The 18155-nt window shown below is 43.8% G+C and overlaps 1 protein-coding gene across 2 annotated transcripts in view; it reads right to left on the bottom strand.

Moving 5' to 3' along the window:
• LOC135400304 (RING finger protein 17-like) overlaps positions 1-18138 on the bottom strand; it is a 73334-nt gene extending 55196 nt beyond the window's left edge. For both annotated transcript variants that reach the window (XM_064632122.1, XM_064632123.1), the window contains exons 1-12: positions 17972-18138; positions 13482-13594; positions 13123-13223; positions 11939-12015; positions 11751-11836; positions 8391-8455; positions 4400-4538; positions 4267-4347; positions 3712-3812; positions 3230-3296; positions 1901-1949; positions 1526-1652 (exon numbers count right to left, since the gene is read on the bottom strand). In XM_064632122.1, the coding sequence (XP_064488192.1) occupies positions 1526-1652; positions 1901-1949; positions 3230-3296; positions 3712-3812; positions 4267-4347; positions 4400-4538; positions 8391-8455; positions 11751-11836; positions 11939-12015; positions 13123-13223; positions 13482-13594; positions 17972-18032 (1067 nt within the window). In that variant the 5' untranslated portion in view covers positions 18033-18138. The remainder of the gene's footprint in view (positions 1-1525; positions 1653-1900; positions 1950-3229; positions 3297-3711; positions 3813-4266; positions 4348-4399; positions 4539-8390; positions 8456-11750; positions 11837-11938; positions 12016-13122; positions 13224-13481; positions 13595-17971) is intronic.
• Between the last annotated feature and the right edge of the window lie 17 nt (positions 18139-18155).

Genomic DNA, 18155 nt, shown 5'->3' with positions numbered 1-18155 from the left:
TAATTTCTGTTCAGACATTTTATTATTTCTTTACTTTATTATTTGAAGTTATTTGGAGAGCTTATTGAGGAGATTGAGGCATAAACAGTCCAATGCAGATGAAAAGCGTTTTGTATGAACTGCGCAAAGCAAGTTTCAGGTTTTTAAAAAAATTTTGGATGTTCACCACTTCTCTGAAAAACCTCTACATACGAGGTCACGTGTATGGTGAGCAAATCCTGTTTTCACGTGTTCCCAAGGAGAAAGACCACTTCAATGTGGCTGCATTCACTACACCATTTCGAGCAGTGCAGCACATTCGTTCTGTAAAGTGCATGCCCATTCCTGAATGACTTCATGGACAGCCTGCACTTGCTGGATAGGATGTACAGGATATACATCTACAAGTGCAACTACAAGTGCAACTACTACTACGAACGGTGTCTCCTGGTACAAGACACCTCACACTCTCCAATGGGAGACAAATTCATTTGACATTCTGGACCTGGTAGTCTGAAGTAGACCAGCAGTGTTCTACAGTAGGATCTCGATGATACGATTAAGCATCATACGAGTTCTTTTCCGATCCCGGCCGGAATGCCTATCCTTCCCATGTATTCGAGTTCGGGTGACACAAACGAGTTAGTATCTTGTTTTTATGGATGATACTAACGAGCCGAGGATGCAACAGAGGTCGTACCCCCGTGATGCGCGAGTCGCGCTGCTCCTTCTTTCAAAAAGGGAGGGAGATCCTCACCATCCTCACCACAAACTCCCTTACATCATGTTGCGCAATGCAGGCAATGACCCTCCCTTCGGTGGTAGTGGTGGAGGAGATAAGATCAAAGGGGTTACATGGCCTGGACCGTTATCACCTTATCTCTCTTCTTTCGACCTTTTTATCCCCCTTGCAACAATAAACCGCGAAGCTGCGTGACATTGCACTGGCTCAGGAAAGCAGTGACCAGAACACGTGGAGGGAACATACCAGGATAATTTCTGGCAACATTACGCGCCACCATTCTGCAAGTCAGCTTCGCCTAACACCTGCGTGCTTTAGGAGAAGCCCGCTTTAGAACACAGTCGCGCAACTTGCTGGTGGAAAGCACGTGCGGGGCCTTTTGGGTTGTCTCGCGAATTTGGGCAGCACTGGCCAAAAACGGAGACACAAAAGCGTTACGACCGACATCTTTCACTGACAGTAATGGAAAATGAACAGTCACTGTCTATTTGCCTGCCTCAATTTTTATATTGGTTTAATTCTTTTGATTACGAAAGTTTTCCGCACTACCCCGTGAGATTCGTATCATCTTTCTTTTCATTCTATTGTATTTTCATTTCATTCATTTCAATTTTCATTCTACTGTAGCAGGTATAGTAGATGTGATCTGAAGTAGCACATCAAGCACAGTTCTAGAAAGGACTAGGAATGATGGAGGAGCGTAAATTTAACTTAAAGAGCTGTTATGATAGAGAAGCACGTCGCAGTACGCGCTCGGACATGGCATCGTGATGACTGAGATAGGGTGACTTGAAATGTACATACTGTTCGATAGGGCGGTATGACTTGGGGTCGCTTGTGAGGAAGCAAGGCATGTCCTTGTAACGCTTCAGCTTCTCCAATACGAATGCTGCATTGCCAGGCGTTGAGGATGAGAGGAGGCTCGTTGCTTCTATAGAACGACAAAAACGTACAAGGGATTTGCAATTTCATATGGGGGCTCTGAAGACCTAGCGGGTTCCAAAATAAGCGATAAGCAAACGGAAAATTTTTGCAATACGTTTGCTAAACTTGTTGCTTTAAAATTTTGAGTGCCTGACTACAGACACAGTTCCCTTCCTCAGTAACTCCCTCTAGACATGTTTGCTCCTGCTAAAAATCTGAAAAGTGATCAACTTGTTACAGGTGAAGGGAACATACCTTTTTGAAGACGCAAAAATTCCTGTAATGAGGACGATATATCCTTGCCCTGAGGAGAGACGCAGCATGTGAAATCAAAGCACAAAGGATAACAACACTACATTGCTTCAGATAAGTTACTGCTTTTTATTACAATCATACTGAAATGTCATATACTATACTGTATAAGTAGGGCCTGACTTTTTCGGGTTTTATTTTTGGCCAAATTCGGGGGGTAAAGATCGGGTGATATTTTTTATTTGAAAATTCGGGTGTATTCGGGTTAAATCCCATTACGGCATATTCTGTCGTCAGGAATTCGGGTGTATTCGGGTGATTTTTTTTGTTTAATAAAACTTTGTCTTAACATGGAACTAATGTTTAGCAATGTTATCAAACTTTATTTTAATGCACGCTTATGAGTGTGCCACGCGACCCGGATGTTTTCGGGTAGATTCGGGTTAAACCCGAATTTTACAGATTTCGTTCGGGGGGTAAATATCGGGCGGATACGGGTGTAACCCTAAAAAGTCAGGCCCTATATATACTGTATAAGTGGTTAAATTCGCGGGCTCAATAATTCGCGAATTTGTGAGAAGCCGGGATCAGGCAATTATTCGCGGAACCTTAAATTCGCGGTACCGCGGTGCATCGACCGGGGCCCTCCGCCTTAGACTTCCTGGAAGAAGCCAATAAAAGGTATCACAACTGGGCAACTCGTTCAATTTGTCTTCCTTTTGAGCAGTTATGACTGAAAGGGCTACGATTAGGGGGTCCTACTCGGCTTGTATCTGTGCCATTGCCGAATTGCCCTGTCTCCCGTCATTCTTGTCATCGCATCGAGCAGGTGCTATTGGCGCTCGATACTGATGTGACAACTTTTACACATACAATTACTCTGCTCGTGGCAGAGTACATACGAGCTTGCTGCATGATCCAGGCTTACAAGGAACTGGAATCAAGGGACGCCTACATCTCCACGGGATTTGTACGTGAAGGCGGGACTACTGTCTCCAGTTGCAGTGGCGAACAGAACACTTTGCGAGGCAATGCAGTCTAATAGCGTAAGAATACCCGTGCACATAAGTTGCCTCCGCGTCCTGGGTCAAATTTCTTATATATTTCGTTCACATATTTCTCTGTCGTTGGTTAAAATATTTCGCGGAACTTTAAATTCGCGAAAAATAGGTCCTCGCGAAAATTACTATTATATGGTAAGTAAATATTAAGCAAGAAAGACAGAAACAAAAAATAGAGGGGCTAACGATCGAACTTAACCACACAATGATTCACAAACACAATGTCAGTGTGTAAGAAACACTTTGTTGAAGCACACAGTGAAACACTTGCCTGTTCTTGCAAGTCCCTCGCATACTCTGCATTAGCCTTCTTGATTTCCTCAAGGAGCTGCCAGCACCTGCGCAGTTAAGGGTTCACAATTTGATTACAGTTGAGCCTGTTTATAATGATAATGACAAAATCTAACATTGCATCAGAGTGTCATTATATGAGAAATCACTTGTCAGGATCACATCTCTCTCAAGAGCGCATCTCTCATTTCAGACACGCATGATATGCTGATGGCATGTGTGCATGGAATGTGCGGCGCTCCTATACTAGTGGAAGGCTGTGCACTATGGGGCCTCTCATGGGGCCACTAGTCCTGTCCGAAACGTTCGAAGGTCTCAATTTTTGGAGTCTGAAATATCCGTCTGTGGCTGTAGTACGCATATCACAGTGTGCAGTTGTTCTGTGTGCATGTTCAAGAGAAAACACAAGAACTGCGCCAGCCACTTCACTTCATTCAGTGTTGGGTTACGGAAATTCCTCACCGAAGCTGCAACAACCCGTGAAGATGGTGAAAGTGGGTCATGACATTGTCTGCTGCCATTTGGAAATAAGAATCGATGCCAAAGCGTATTTTTTCCAGTTTCTGAAACATAAACGAGCATGACTGTAAGTTCACATCACGAATCATTGCATTACAGGCATAGCCATTGTGTCCTGTGTGAAGACGAAAATCTAACAGCTTCCATATCTTCCGGAATCGATAATGCTCAAGTTATAAAGGAAGACCCCCACCCAAAGAAGAAAACACAGGAAATGGCTTTTGTACGAAAAAAGGGGAAAAAAAAAACCCTGTGTACAACACATGGGGACGCACACTGGTGTGCAAAACAAGAAAAAATTTCGAGGAAATCTTTTTTGAAGAGTCGCATAGAAGCCAGTGTGAAGCAGAGTACCAAAGCCCGAAATCTTTGAAAACAAATATTCAGCGTCAGTATTAGAATGGAACTATGGTTGCAAATACTAGTACCCTATAAAGCTTCAGCATTTAAAGACATTTGGCCAAATGCCCAAAGATGCTGTCAACTTTTTCTACGCACCTTTTCTGTCTTCTTGAGCCCCTGAAAGGATCGAAGTCCTTCCTCCAAAGCGGGTTTTATTTCTTCCATGGCCGCTTTGTTCTGCAAAAATATCCACCTGACTTCCAGCTGCTCAAAGTTACACAAACCATACCTGATCAGCGACTGCCACAACGGTGTGTGGCCTATGCCCTCCCATCACAACGCAGAAGCTACAGATGAGTACATTGTCCTCCTGGCAGTAGAATTCCAGCGTACGTTGATGTTCCTCACAGAGCATGTCCTGAGGGGAGCTTTAAACGAGGATGGTGAGTACAGTTGCAGGTCAGACAGGTGGACTGGAGGAACGCTACTCGATAGGTACTCAACAGAGAAGTAGAAAAGTTCTGACAGGGCCTATTAAAACGTGTAAACAATGTGACAGTTGGATAAATGCAGCATGATCAATGTGCACATGTAGAATTTCCATGTTCAGCGCATTCAAATATCGATACGCCATTGTTCGACCACACAGCTGGTTGGAAAGAGGTGTCATCGTTCTTCCTGCACATGCTCATCCATCACGAGTTATTGACAGGGCAGGGTATTGTTTAACATTTTTAATTCTGCACAACTTTGCAGAATTACTGCTGCGAACTGTGAATGCAAAACTGCTTATGCTGGTTGTTCATTTCTTTTTGTGGTGTGTGAATGTGATGGGGTGGAAAGTGAGGTGTCTAGAGGGGTGGAGCATGATGGTCTAGATAAGTTACAGAAGCGATATGCAAGCACGCTTTCACCGTTGACGTTGATGGCGAAAACGTGCCTCCATGCGATGTCTACTACTCACAGGGGCGAATCCAGAGGGGGGGCACATGACTGCACATTCATATTCGGTACCTAAGCACGTGGAGTATGAAATGTCCAGCACATCCGCAGCGGAATGAATGTACCCGGAAGGAACATTCAGGACAACACTAGATAATTTGGCCGTTATTGCCTGTTATCCGTTTTCAGCCTGAATAAATTTTATATCACTCGAAAGAGCGTGTAATAAGCAATAAATCAGCCGTTTTTTGTGAAAATCGGATGTGGCCACTAAGCACGGCAGGCCCGCGAAACCTGCAAATTTTCGCGTACCGTGGTTTATTCGTCCTGTTGTGTCGCACCCACTAAATACAGAGGAAGCTTAATCTTAGTACCGTTACAAAGATTGAAAAAATTACTTTCCAATGATGTCAAATTCGTTTACATATGATGTCTAGCCTTTGCGTAACTACTCCCCGATGGGTGAGCAATTTCGCTTTCTGGAGCAAAGTTGCGATTTTCTACGGGATACACTTTGCAAACTAGGCAACGTTTTCAGTGGCTAAAATAAGAGTTCACAGCCTGTAAAATGAGCTAAAAAAATCCCTGGACTTCTGCTTCTAATCGTACCAAGTTATAAAGCTTCAAAATGTGAAAAAACAGTTCACAAGCATACAGCCTTGCTTCACCGTGTGACCTGCCAGATTTTTTTTCTGCGCAAGCACTATGGGTTCAAGGTCGGGACTTGTGACGTTCCTCATAATAGAGATTGGGTCATAACATATAAAATGATTATCGAAATCGATGACCCCATGGGGACTGGCTAGCCTGAATTGAAATGAAATCACCCTTCAGCAATCTTATTACTCGAGCATTAGTTAAAACACAATCATGTGGTTCTGCAGCTTTGCAGTTTCAGGACACAACAAAAGGATGTCAATGTTGCAGACATGAGACACAATACAGGACTATGGAACACTTACACTGAAGCAAATTATGCTGTGAACCATTGCACTCATTTTTTCATAGAATTCTTACTGCCTTACCTTTTCTCTGCACCACCACAGAAAAACAAGAATTAGCTGAGGCGAGTCTCATTCATGAATGACACAAACAGACACGTCTAAGCAAAAATTAAATTTTAAAACATTCCTAAGAGGCAGTTTCACCTGATTCAATGCTTCCACAGCACCTCCTTTTTATCCCCAAAATGTTGGAAGAATGAAATTTCAAAAAAGTTAACATGATGATGACGTACTCAATGGGTGCGTTAAGTAGGCGCCCCGGTGCTCGAGTGTTTCAGACAGCACTCACTTGATGATGGTGGCTGGAGTTTTAATGGCGCACTGACAACACAGGTCATAATGTGCCAACACTGTGATTAAAATTAGACTAGTAACACCACTCACTTAACAAGACACAAGCGCTCCTCGTGCAGCAGGGAGTGTGAGACTCCAAGCCGCTTTCCCCGCTCCCGTTTATCAGACTGTTATCATGCTTTTCTGTTAGTGTTCAACCTCAACACGGATATCAGCGCTTATTCGCGGGAAACGCAGTGCTCTAATGTAGACATCTTCACGCCATGCAGCCATCTTCACGGTACATAGCTCCGACGACGTCTGTTACAAACTGCCATCTTTTCCATTTCATTCGCTGTTCAAGAAGTCTTCACAACTGCAGTTGTCCCTTGCAACGTTGCTATAGGTTCGAACTAAGCCAACCTGCCCTCCACGTGTGCACTGCATGAGCGGAGGACAAGTGGAAACGGCATCAGCGAGAGAGTAGTGTAGCGCTCCAAAGTTGCTTTTTTGCTGTTCAGTGGTCGCTCTGGGTGTATCACGCCCCCGATTTGAGTGCGGCAAAAGAGGGGCGCCTACTTAACGCACCCATTATAAACAGAAGAACCGTCTCTGTTAGAAATATTGGGGCTCAAGACCCGATGCTTCTGCTTCCATGTGCTTTTCAACAGATCACTGGGTTTTCCACTTTTATACATAGGATATTTTTGTTTGTTATTCGACGCAGAGTTTTTGTTAAAAAAAAGACTACTAGAGCTGCATAAATTTCGTCTTCGCAGGTCCGTCATGCGGCCGGGCGGACATCCTACAGGACGTGTGCGCAACCACTGGACGACTAATTAGCTACAATGAATTAATTAACGTATTAATTAGATATTTTCTGGGAAATGTGAGATAGAAGAATTGGAGCCAGTCATTATTGAAATGCATAATCTCTACTGAACATCCTGAGAAGCTAACGTACCTTGAGATATACAGATATAAATTCCCGAACTTTGCTACAGAAGAATCTCGATACGATCAGGGATGATACGAATTTCTGGACGATATGAATTATTTTCGGGTCACGGTGGGAATGCCAATTCTCCCTGTGTATTACAGTTCAGATGATACGAACGTGTTACCTTGGCTTTACGGATGATACGAACGAGTTGAGGAGGCGACAGAGGTTGTTCCCTGTGACAGGAGAGAGCGCCAGTCATGCTCCTTCTCCTTTTGAGGACGGAGAGAGATCCTTACCGCCCTCACCACGAACCTCCTTACATCATGTTACGCAATGCATGAATGACTCTCCCTTTGGCAGTGGAGGAGGTGAGATCAAAGGGATTACACAGCCTTGAACCTCATCAACCTACCTCTGTTTCGATCTTTTTACCCCCTCGCAACAATAAACAATAAACCGCGAAGCTGTGTGACGTCACATTGGTTTAGGAAAAGAGCGAACAAAACACGTGAAGGGAGCATATCAGGACAGCTTCTTGCAACATTAGGCGTCACGATTCTGCAAGGAGGCTTCACCTAATGCCTGTGGCTTTAGGAGAAGCTCACTTTAAGACACTGTCGCGCAACTCACAGGTGGAAAGCATGTGCTGGGCCTTTTGAATCATCTCGCGAATTTCGGCAGCATTGGCCAAAAACGAGGACGCAAAAGCATTACAACCGACCTCTTTCACTTAAAGTAATGGAAAATGATCAGTCACTATCCTCAATTTCTACATTTGGTTTAGTTCTCTTGATACGAATCTCGGATGATACGGATATTTTCCGTAGTCCAAAGAGATTTGTATCACCGGGATTCTATTGCATGCAAATGAGCCGAAACCAGAACTGCGCACTTCTCTAGCGTTTCCCAGAAAACATCTCATTGATAAGTTAATTAATTTTAGCCAATTACTCATTCAGTAGTTGCATACGCTGTTCTACAGGATGTCCGCCTGGCCGCATAACTCACCTGCGAAAATGAAATTTGCGTGGCTCTAATAGTTTTTTTAAATAAGGAATCTGTGTTCAATAAAGAAGAAAGAAAGAGCATCCTGTAAACTGGTGTGACCGTCAACTTACGGGACTGAGTTTCTCGGCAAAGGCTGGGGCTTGTGGCGCCGCATTGTTTTACCAATTCGGTGGACCTGCATAATATTTCAAGCATAACATAGGGGTTAACACATTCACCTTGCTTGAAATGTAGGCAATGTAGTTGTGAGGACTGTGTTGTGTTTGTCCTTGCGTGTTTAATTGCCTCATCCACTACAGCCATGTCTCACATATCCGGAAAACCCGGACTACATTACCGGGGAATGAACCTGCTACCATTGGATTTTGTCTCTGTTATCCGGACTTTGTTATCCGTATCCAGGGAACAATCTTCCAGGACCTAAGTCCTTCTCATTCGCTTATCCCGAAAACTGTCAACGTACTCTGCCTTAGCAAGTGCTGTGTTCGCGGTACTGCGGAAATGAGGCACATCTCATCAGGGCATTTTGTACTGTTTGACTTCCCTTTCTTCAGAGGTCATGAACTTTTGGTGTGTGAGGGCACACAGTAGAGATGGTAGGCATTAAAGGAGTACAGAGGGCCATCCAAAAAAATTTCAGATTAAGACATCTGATGAAAGTGTGTGTGTCATTATACCGAATAGCGCGAAAGGTTTTGATGTGTGCAATTTGTTTCCCAGAAAAAAACTCGCATAAACATAGCTCCGTGCCTTCACCCTTAACTCGCCACTCCAGCTCTAACGAGGATGAGGAGGTATGATCCCACGTCACCGATGACGGCATAAGGGACTCGTTCTGGTTTGCCGGTCAGTGGGGGTCAGCGCATTGTCCCTTTGCCGCCGTAAACCTGTTTTGCCAGTTTTCCCGGAGAATTGGGGATAGAAGGAGCGGCCGAAGCATTACCGAGCAAGGAGAAAGGCTTTATCAGAACCCCGAACAGCCGAGTAGCAGACGACAGCGGAGTAGCAGACAACATTTCTCTAGGCCAATCAGCGAGCGTTCTCCTTATAGCGTCAGCGCGAGGTTCCAGGCAGATCACAGGCTGGTACTGCTCTTCACCACCGTTGCGCACGGTCGCTTTTTGCGGCGTATTTTAAATTCAATTTATGCGATAATTATAACTCTGTGGTGTAAATTCGCATGGTGCATCTTACTGGCAAACTTAACAGTTTTATAGGAAGAAAACAGGGTGTTAAAAATGACTTCTGTGCTACTTTAAGCGGAAGAGGTGCCCTGTATCCATCCGGCGCAAGAAACCCACATGCGAACGTCAATGTCCAGGCCGTCCGAAAGCATTGCTAGACTTTTCGCCCATACCAAAGACATTTGCAAAAAAGTAAAAAAACATGTGCACAGGACCAACTTTCTGATACATTACCACTGTTAGAACAGAAGGCTGAAGCGACAGGTGCCTTGGCTGTCAAAATTCTGTCACACGCGTGCCTACTAACATCAAGCAGCTCAATTTGCACGAATCTTTGAAGTGACGATCTTTCCATTGGTTCTTTTTTTTTAGAAATGAAGAGATCTCCCAAATTTTTTGGGTACCTGGAACTTTGCTTGGTTCGGTTATCTAGAAATTCGTTACCCGGACGAAAAGTGATGACTCCTGAGGTGTCCGGATAACCGAGACATGACTGTACAACATTCCTGAAGGTAGGCTGTGGTGCAGTTGCACGCAGATTTAATGCAAATCATGCAACACAAAAACCCTTTTCTGTGAACGCCGTCTCGTCGCGAGTCATTCTGTATCAATTTAGCCCAAGGACTGCTTAAATAAAATGCACTTCTCGCATGTCAGGCAGAGATTCCTGGCAGTTGTGCTGTTCGTGCATCGCTTAGCATTTTTACTAGTTCACTTTCGGGGATCTTCGGGATTTACCCCAAGTGATGATGCAAACTGGGGGGCACAAACAGGTTCTTGCTAGGTTTATCCCCCAAACACAAAGCCTTATGTATGCTTCACATTGGCAACATGTCACTAGGCTTGCGGAAAAGACACTTTGGGGAGGACTACACAAGTTGCACTTGACAACTGAAAGCACACTATGTTTGCCAACCATGTCATGTTTTTTGTTTATTTGTCATCACTAGGAAACAAAGAACAAGAAAAACCGTGGGGCGTGGCCAATAGCTTTCGCTAGTACAGGCTCATGCCCCGCGGGGTAAATGGAACAGAAAAACAGGTGAGATAAATAATGCAACAAACAGTTACATTCCTGGGTTCAAATAGGCTGAAGTGTCCATAAGGTATCATCGTAGCATGTTGCGGAATGACTGGCTGTTTTTAACCTCAAGAGGCATAGAGTTCCAGAGTCGCGGCCCAAAACACACTGTCAATCTCGTACCATACATATTTTTTGGCCGATATAACATAAAGTCATTCGACATGACGCTTCGGTTACCTCTTGGACATTTTTGAAATATGTTGTTATTAAAAGGAACGTTATTCTTTACAATTGACTCTACAAGTAAGGCACGACGCTCTCGAATAAGATCAGGCAGTGGGAGAATATTCAAAGAATTAAAAAACTCAATACAGGAAGTGTGCTGCAAGTATGTTGTGCTGCCATGTTTATCCAGTGTTTCTTTCCGCATTTTGTAGTTTGAGTGACAGTATCGTCCATCACGTCAGTTGACCACCACCCGAACATGTGAGCAAATCAAATAAAAGCACCGCAGTAACTTTGGTAGCACTGACGGTAACCCGCGTGGTTAGCAAAAAGCAAGCACCACGGTCGCTGACACACGCAGGCCAGATATCTGCGCGCGAAAACACGGGTGCGCAAATTACACAATTTTTTATTTTCTTGTCACTTTTGGTGCCAAACTAGGGGAACGCAAATTATGAGGTGGTGTAAGATACACAATGGCATTATATATATGGGAGTAAATACAGTACATTCGGGTCAATACCAATTTGGTTGTTCTCATTAAAAAATTAATAAATTAATTAATTGTATCCACATTCACCCATATGCGATATGACAATTTCCTGCTACGCCCTGGGCAAGGCACATAACAGGTTATATTTAGGGCCTGACTTTTTCGGGTTTTATTTTTGGCCAAATTCGGGGGGTAAATATCGGGTGATATTTTTCGTTCGAAAATTCGGGTGTATTCGGGTTAAATCCCGTTACGGCATATTCTGTCGTCAGGAATTCGGGTGATTTTTCTTTTTTGTTTAATAAAAATTTGTCTTAACATGGAACTAATGTTTAGCAATGTTATCAAACTTTATTTTAATGCACGCGTATGAGTGTGCCACGCGACCCGGATGTTTTCGGGTAGATTCGGGTTAAACCCGAATTTTACAGATTTTGTTCGGGGGGTAAATATCGGGCGGATACGGGTTTAACCCTAAAAAGTCAGGCCCTGGTTATATTGTTGTCGGAAGACAAAATGTGGTAAGAAAAATGTTCCTACTCACCTGCTCAAAGCATATTTTGCAATAGTTTGAGGGACAAGTGTCACATCTGCAAGATGCCGACTGCTCCCCACATTCATCACATGGAACTGAAACATTCACAGCATGTAAAGGAATGTGTGACATGTCCCTACATAATTTTTTTCTTTTTTACATTTTTTAACTATTGAAAGCTGTGTAATGCTCTGTACCTTTCCTGGATTCCTCCTTACTGGATGAAGCGGGCTTTGCAACAGTGTAAAATGCCTCCCCATTTTTGTATTTAAACCTGCACATGCCATAAAGCTGTTACAAGACATGCAGCGTGTAATGCAAACAGGGACAATACAACGCAGATCACTCGTTATCTCAGATACAGTGAAGACAGAGAGGAAATTTTTTTCACGGCAACAGAAATGTCAGGCACCATTTGTTTGCAATATGCCTCACACTGCAGCAAACTACAAGAACCTAGTCGAGCCTCTCAAAACGTTTGTCTGACACAATCGAGACATCGTTTGTTGTGTCTGCGGGTTCACGTAGTGGGTCCAATCACTTTCAGAACAATAGGCTTGCGACAGTAAGCTGTACGCCATTTAAAAGAATTCTACGGAGCTCAAAAATAAGACAGTTGCTTCATTTGTCAACTCCACATATCATCACTCCTGATTCATCAACGTGAGATCGAGTCTCCCAACTGTGCCTGCGTCTGCCTGACAGCACGTTTACAACATGGCGACCAGCGTAGTTCGTCTCAACTACAGCCTTCCGCAAAGGGAAAGCAGGGAAGTTTGAAAGTACAATGAGATATGTCTCTTTTACAACAAGAAAGCATGCGCGTGATCCACCACGACCCAGTTGCTGCTCACATCCGTCTGGAATACGTTTAGGGACGAGCGATTCTTCGGATTTGCTAAAGTCTCTGTAGTTTGCATCCGATAAGCTTTTCGAATTGGCGGGAGCGTTAATTTGGTTCGGGCAAAAACGACTCGCAAAAACTCATTATCTCATGAACGTCACGGAGAATAATCTCTGCGGCTGGCAGCGTTGCACCACGAAGGTCGATTCCTGTTTCCTCATCACTGCAGCCGGCAGTCTTCCAACTTGGGGCAGAGAGTGGAAACATGCGCTGTTACGGGGAGTCAGATGCCAAAGCTCCCAGTGACATCCCGTGCCTCTGAAGATTCCAAAACGACGAAGTTTCGCGGGTTGCTTGAAAAATTTGTGGAAGCGCATAACAGTAACACATGACGTTTATATTTTGCGTACAGAGTTCTTCAGTTAGGCAGATTCATAATGCCAAATAAAACGAGACAGTTCATCCCTTTCAAAATATGTGTTTGCACATTCAATTAACTGGGAAAGGAAACAAGTTCCACTCTCTGCCGGCACTCACCAATCTGGCAATTCCTTTCCGAACTGTAATTGGCTCCCCAGTATGTAAGAATCCACCAAAAGGTCCTTGATTCTGTTGGGATCTGGAACAGGCTGCGAGGCCTGCATCAAGGAATGAACTGGTGGTTAGGAACTCCACTTTCTTTGTAGGATCGTGTCTATCAGCATCATGCACAGTTGTACACTTGTTGGCAGTGAAGTGAACACAGCTGCTTGTGTGCATGCTTTAAAACAGTAAACACCATAACAGTCTTTAATATTATGTGATTAAGTACAAATATTGTCATTTTGTATAAATATTACATCATTTAGCACAAACACGTCATTACGTACAAAAAAATGGGTAGCAATATGCGTTACCTTGCACACAGGGCAGACACAGACACCAGTCTGAGCTGAACGGCTTTTAATGCAAACTTCACAGCAGGTGTGACCACACTGGAGAATTCTCGGCGTGCGACTGCCGCGATACTCTGCAGGATAGTAGAAACAAGACAGACAAGCTCAGTCAAAGGGGGTAAAACCAAACGCAAATAATTTCAAAAGAACATGAAAAATGAATGTGCAGATATTCCACTTTTATGAATAATAATGTAGCTAGCCTTAGCTTATTTTCTTGATGCGTCCTTCGAAAGCATGTTTTTTAAAGCCAGTGTATACTTTAAAAAAATAAATAAATTACGGCTGCGAGAGCTTGTAAAATGAACGTGACGTTCACAGTTCTGATGGGAGGGCTGGCCACATGACCTGCTGTCCCGGTAGTGATATAACCCGGTAACCCAATGGAAGCTTATGGATGCTTCCGTGATGCCATGCAGGTCTGCCGACGTTATGCAAGGAGATTAGGCCGGGCTGATGGCTGCTTTCGCCTGGCGTGTTTGTAAATTTGATTGCACAGCGACAATACGTCGCACAACGAAAACATCGGCTCTTGGTAGACTGCTTGATGAATGAAAAAGGGTTTTGAGCCATGTTAAATGTTGCTCCTAGCTCCTTTAAGGTGGTGGTACACCTTTGGTGCCTCTATAGGATTCCCAATGCATTTTCAAAAATGCATAGTGCCACATGGGATTACTCTATCTTGATGGAATTGGTCTTGGATGATAGAGTACGACGAGTTCTACTGCCTTAATGTGGCTATATTTTCCATTTGGACATCAGAACTTTTGCTAGGGTGCCAAGAAACGCAATTTTTCCTCCTTCATAATTGTTGATAATCTAAAAAATAAGTCGGGCCTTAAATAAAAATTCTGACATCATTAAGCCCCAGAAAAATGTATCTAGTTTCAATATGTCCAAGTAGAGTGCATCTACGTTGAAGCGTTCAAGTTTTACGTGATTTTTTTGTCGGCTCACTAACATTTGGGCTTGAAGACGTGTGTGCGGTGGTGCCACCTCTTCCCTGGTGCAAGAATTTACTCCATCAAAAAATACAAAATGCAGTACCTGGTTGTGTGACATGTGATAACAGCCGCCGCCCCTTACCTAACATTGCGCGCGATAGCTGTGTGCTTGCCATTTTCATGCGTCTGGTTTATTACTTTTGGTATACCAGTGCTTCCTTGTCTCTTGGCAATTGTTCACAATGGGTAGGAAGCGAGAGCCATATGGTAAGTGGAAGAGGAGCAAACAAGCTTAGCTTCAAGAAGGAGAGGCGTATGGACGATTCCTCCGCAGTGTCGCGGGATCAACAAGCGTCGGTATTGGAATCGGGAGATATTTTTAGCGGTGCTGTCCAAGGCACGCAGGTGGAAATGTCTGAGGTGGACAATATGCCACAGAAGAAAGAATTGTTGACTTTATGCGCTTTTTTTTCCTGTGTCAGCGGCATGAAGCAATCGGCTATGAGCAGCGTACAGACGACGGAGACAGACGGAGAGAGTACAGCAGGAAGGAGTGGGAAACGGAGGTTAGTATGCGCCCTGGGCAGACTTCAGGGGGAACTGTGTCGACATTCGTCTGGAAAGTATCCGCAAAACCCAAGGAAAACTTCAGCCAGCACAGCCGGGCCACTGAATCACTGTACACAGTAAAGGCAATGTCGTTGTACACAGTAAAGGCAATGTAATAATGATGTTATGTATCTGAAAGTATCATATGTGCATCTCGAATATATGGTATTGTTCCAGTGAAGAGAGGGAACTGATCATATCTAGACAACGAGATTTGGCCGAGGCAGACCACACTTAGAGACGACACAAACATGTAAGCCTCATGCAGTTGTTGCATTCGATGATCATATCTGCTTCCCGTCATGGCGTAGAATCTGCCCAATAGGCTAATGTCACAGTCCGCGGTTTATCGCGGCTGGGTTCGACTGTGGACCGTGAAAAGCGGGAAGGTGGAAACACCTGTCATTCATTACTACGTCATACACTAAGTCATTCTAAAGAATGACTTAGTGTACATAAAGCAAGCGTAGTATAATGCAGTGCAGCAAATTTCGTGTGGCCATCGTTCCCATGCTTCTGCCCTTCAAGCTCTCATTTTTAAGCATGACAGAACGCATTCAAGAAGAAAAGCTATGCAGTGCATTTATTATATTCATACTATCACCATCAGAACAAGTGAGTAACGAAAAAGAAAGCACGCTGTAATTGAGTCCACAACTTGTAAGTCCAGGAACCATTTGGAAAAAGTGTTTGCAACAAGTCCTTACACATTGATGTAGTTTCCAACGGGGCGGGATTACTTTTCGCACTGTTTGAAGCTGCTCTCAAGAGCCAAGGCTGGTTGACTCTGGAACAACCTATCCCACAGTTCTTTACACATTGGTGTTGATACACCATGTGTTCTTCCCCGCAGCCCAATGTGCCGAAAGTGTGTAAGTTGACAGGCCAGTACATGGAGAAGCTTTCCCTCGTGCGCTACCAGTTCTGCGTAAGTCTAGTACAAATGCTGATGAGACGCGATCCTTGCTCATCGCAGCTACCGGTATCTATGCACCGTCTGTCAGTGCCTTCATTTCTCTGCACCTTGCTATCAATGTTGCTATCAAGTCTGTTGCTACCAAGTCCGTTGCTATCAATGTTGGGTAACCCTGTAACCTCTTCCCTTGGTATTAAGCAGTGATGGCCAGCAGTTAACTACATGTAGTTAAACTACTAATTAAACTACCTGATTGTAGTTAAAAAGTAGTTATCAACTACCTGCAGAAATGTAGTGGCAACTACTAGTTAAACTACTATTTCGAGTAGTTAACTACAGTAGTTAGGTTACTGCATGCGCCAGCTACTTCCGATTTTGCCGCAAGCTTTACGGCACAATTGTGCTTCCGATTTTTAGCTTGAGCTACTTGTTTGATGAGAACGGAGGTGCAGAGCAATTGTGTCGTGCATGTGTACTAAATCTTCACTTTTATCACTGCTTGTGATTCATATTTAGGTGTCCAAGAACACTATAGAATGGGATTGGTGTTGATGAACAACGTTAAGTAGTTATAGATGTAGTTAAAATACATTGCAGTATTTAAAGAAGCAGTTTTAACTACCTCCCCTGAAAAGTAGTTGAACTACTAGTTAAACTACTCCATCACAAAGTAGTTAGTAGTTATAGTTAAACTACTGTAGAAGTAGTTAGTGGCCATCACTGGTATTAAGTAACCACTTATGCGCCACAGATTTAAAATGAAGAGCAGCATGCTAGTGCATATCTGAGTGCTCTATGTGCCGAAAGTAAAACATAAACAACCAAACAAAACAACTGGGATATCTAGCTCCTGTCTGGCATTCCAGCTGCTGATAAGGGTGAGTTACCAATGTCGCGTGACCTTCTAGGTCTTCTAGGACGATCAACGTGACGTGATTGTAAGAAAACCCTCTGCTATGACCGCTACTGAGCCCAAGGCAGCCTTCCGTGTGCAATCTCTCACAAGCAACAAGCAAGGTACGATGTACACATCCCGCTGACACAGTTCTTCCCAGTAATGGCACACACTGCTTCTGCTACACCACAAAATGCTGTTCTCAAGTAGGCGAATTCTAATGGGTGGTGCTCAGTGATTTATGCAGCCCCCACAGCCCCCAAATGTTTGGCAACACCCCCCTAACTATTTCACCTACGCAGCAGGGTGTGCCCTTGCTATTCCAGCTTCAGACATGTCGGAACGATACGTTAAGCTGTTGTTACGTGACTACAATATTGATCCCCCCTTCCTTGGGATCAGTGGTTTATTTTTTTATTTTTTTATGGCAGTATCTATACCATACCATACATTCTGCTACTAATAATCTACCTCGACCTCTTCCGTTAATTTCAGCAGCTCTTGTTCAGCACCATGGTCATAAGACTAGCTACTACATGGCAATGAAGTAGGGGGCCCAGAGCAACATCGACGAGATGACATGCACTTGTCTCCGTCTCCTCGGCCAAGTACTTGAAGGATTTCCGTTAAGGGTTGCTACGCTGTTGCTCTCGTCGCCATGGCTAGTTAATATCGTTCATTCCCTGATAGTCCTTTGGAAAGATTTAAAAAAAAATGTTTTGTGCATTCGTTTTATGCTTCGAGTACAGCATTCAAAGGATGAAGACCCAAATACCTAGTGCAAGCGACCAATTTTTTGTTACCTTTTGAACAAAACGTCACTTTAGTGAACACAGAGGTGAAGCTACGCTTTCATGCTGCTACTTGAAGCACTTATACTTTCGGGCAGCACAGTATTTACCACAGCATATCTACTGACAACCAGGTCAAAGCATTTCTGCAGATGTAGGATGCATTGACACAAGAATAGACGGAGCTCTGAGCCTGTAACATAAAAATGTTAACGAAAGAATGGATGGATGCAAATGTGTTCTTAAACACAGACGCTCTTCGTTGTTTTCGTTGACTGCTAATTAAAGGGATATACCTTTGTTTGAATACTGCTGAGAACATGATGGGCACTTCAAGCTGTACTCAATGCGATTCATTTTAGCAGGCGACAGAACGCAATGTTCATACTTTCCGAAAATTTAACCTCTACACACTTCGCGCACAATGTTCAACAAACACGGACATCGCGCACAGCCTGCACTACACACGGCAAGGTAGTA

Source organism: Ornithodoros turicata, chromosome 7 (assembly GCF_037126465.1).
Source record: "Ornithodoros turicata isolate Travis chromosome 7, ASM3712646v1, whole genome shotgun sequence".
Lineage (NCBI taxonomy): Eukaryota > Metazoa > Arthropoda > Arachnida > Ixodida > Argasidae > Ornithodoros > Ornithodoros turicata.
Note: the sequence above shows the minus strand (reverse complement) of the source record. Positions and strands in the feature narration are given on the sequence as shown.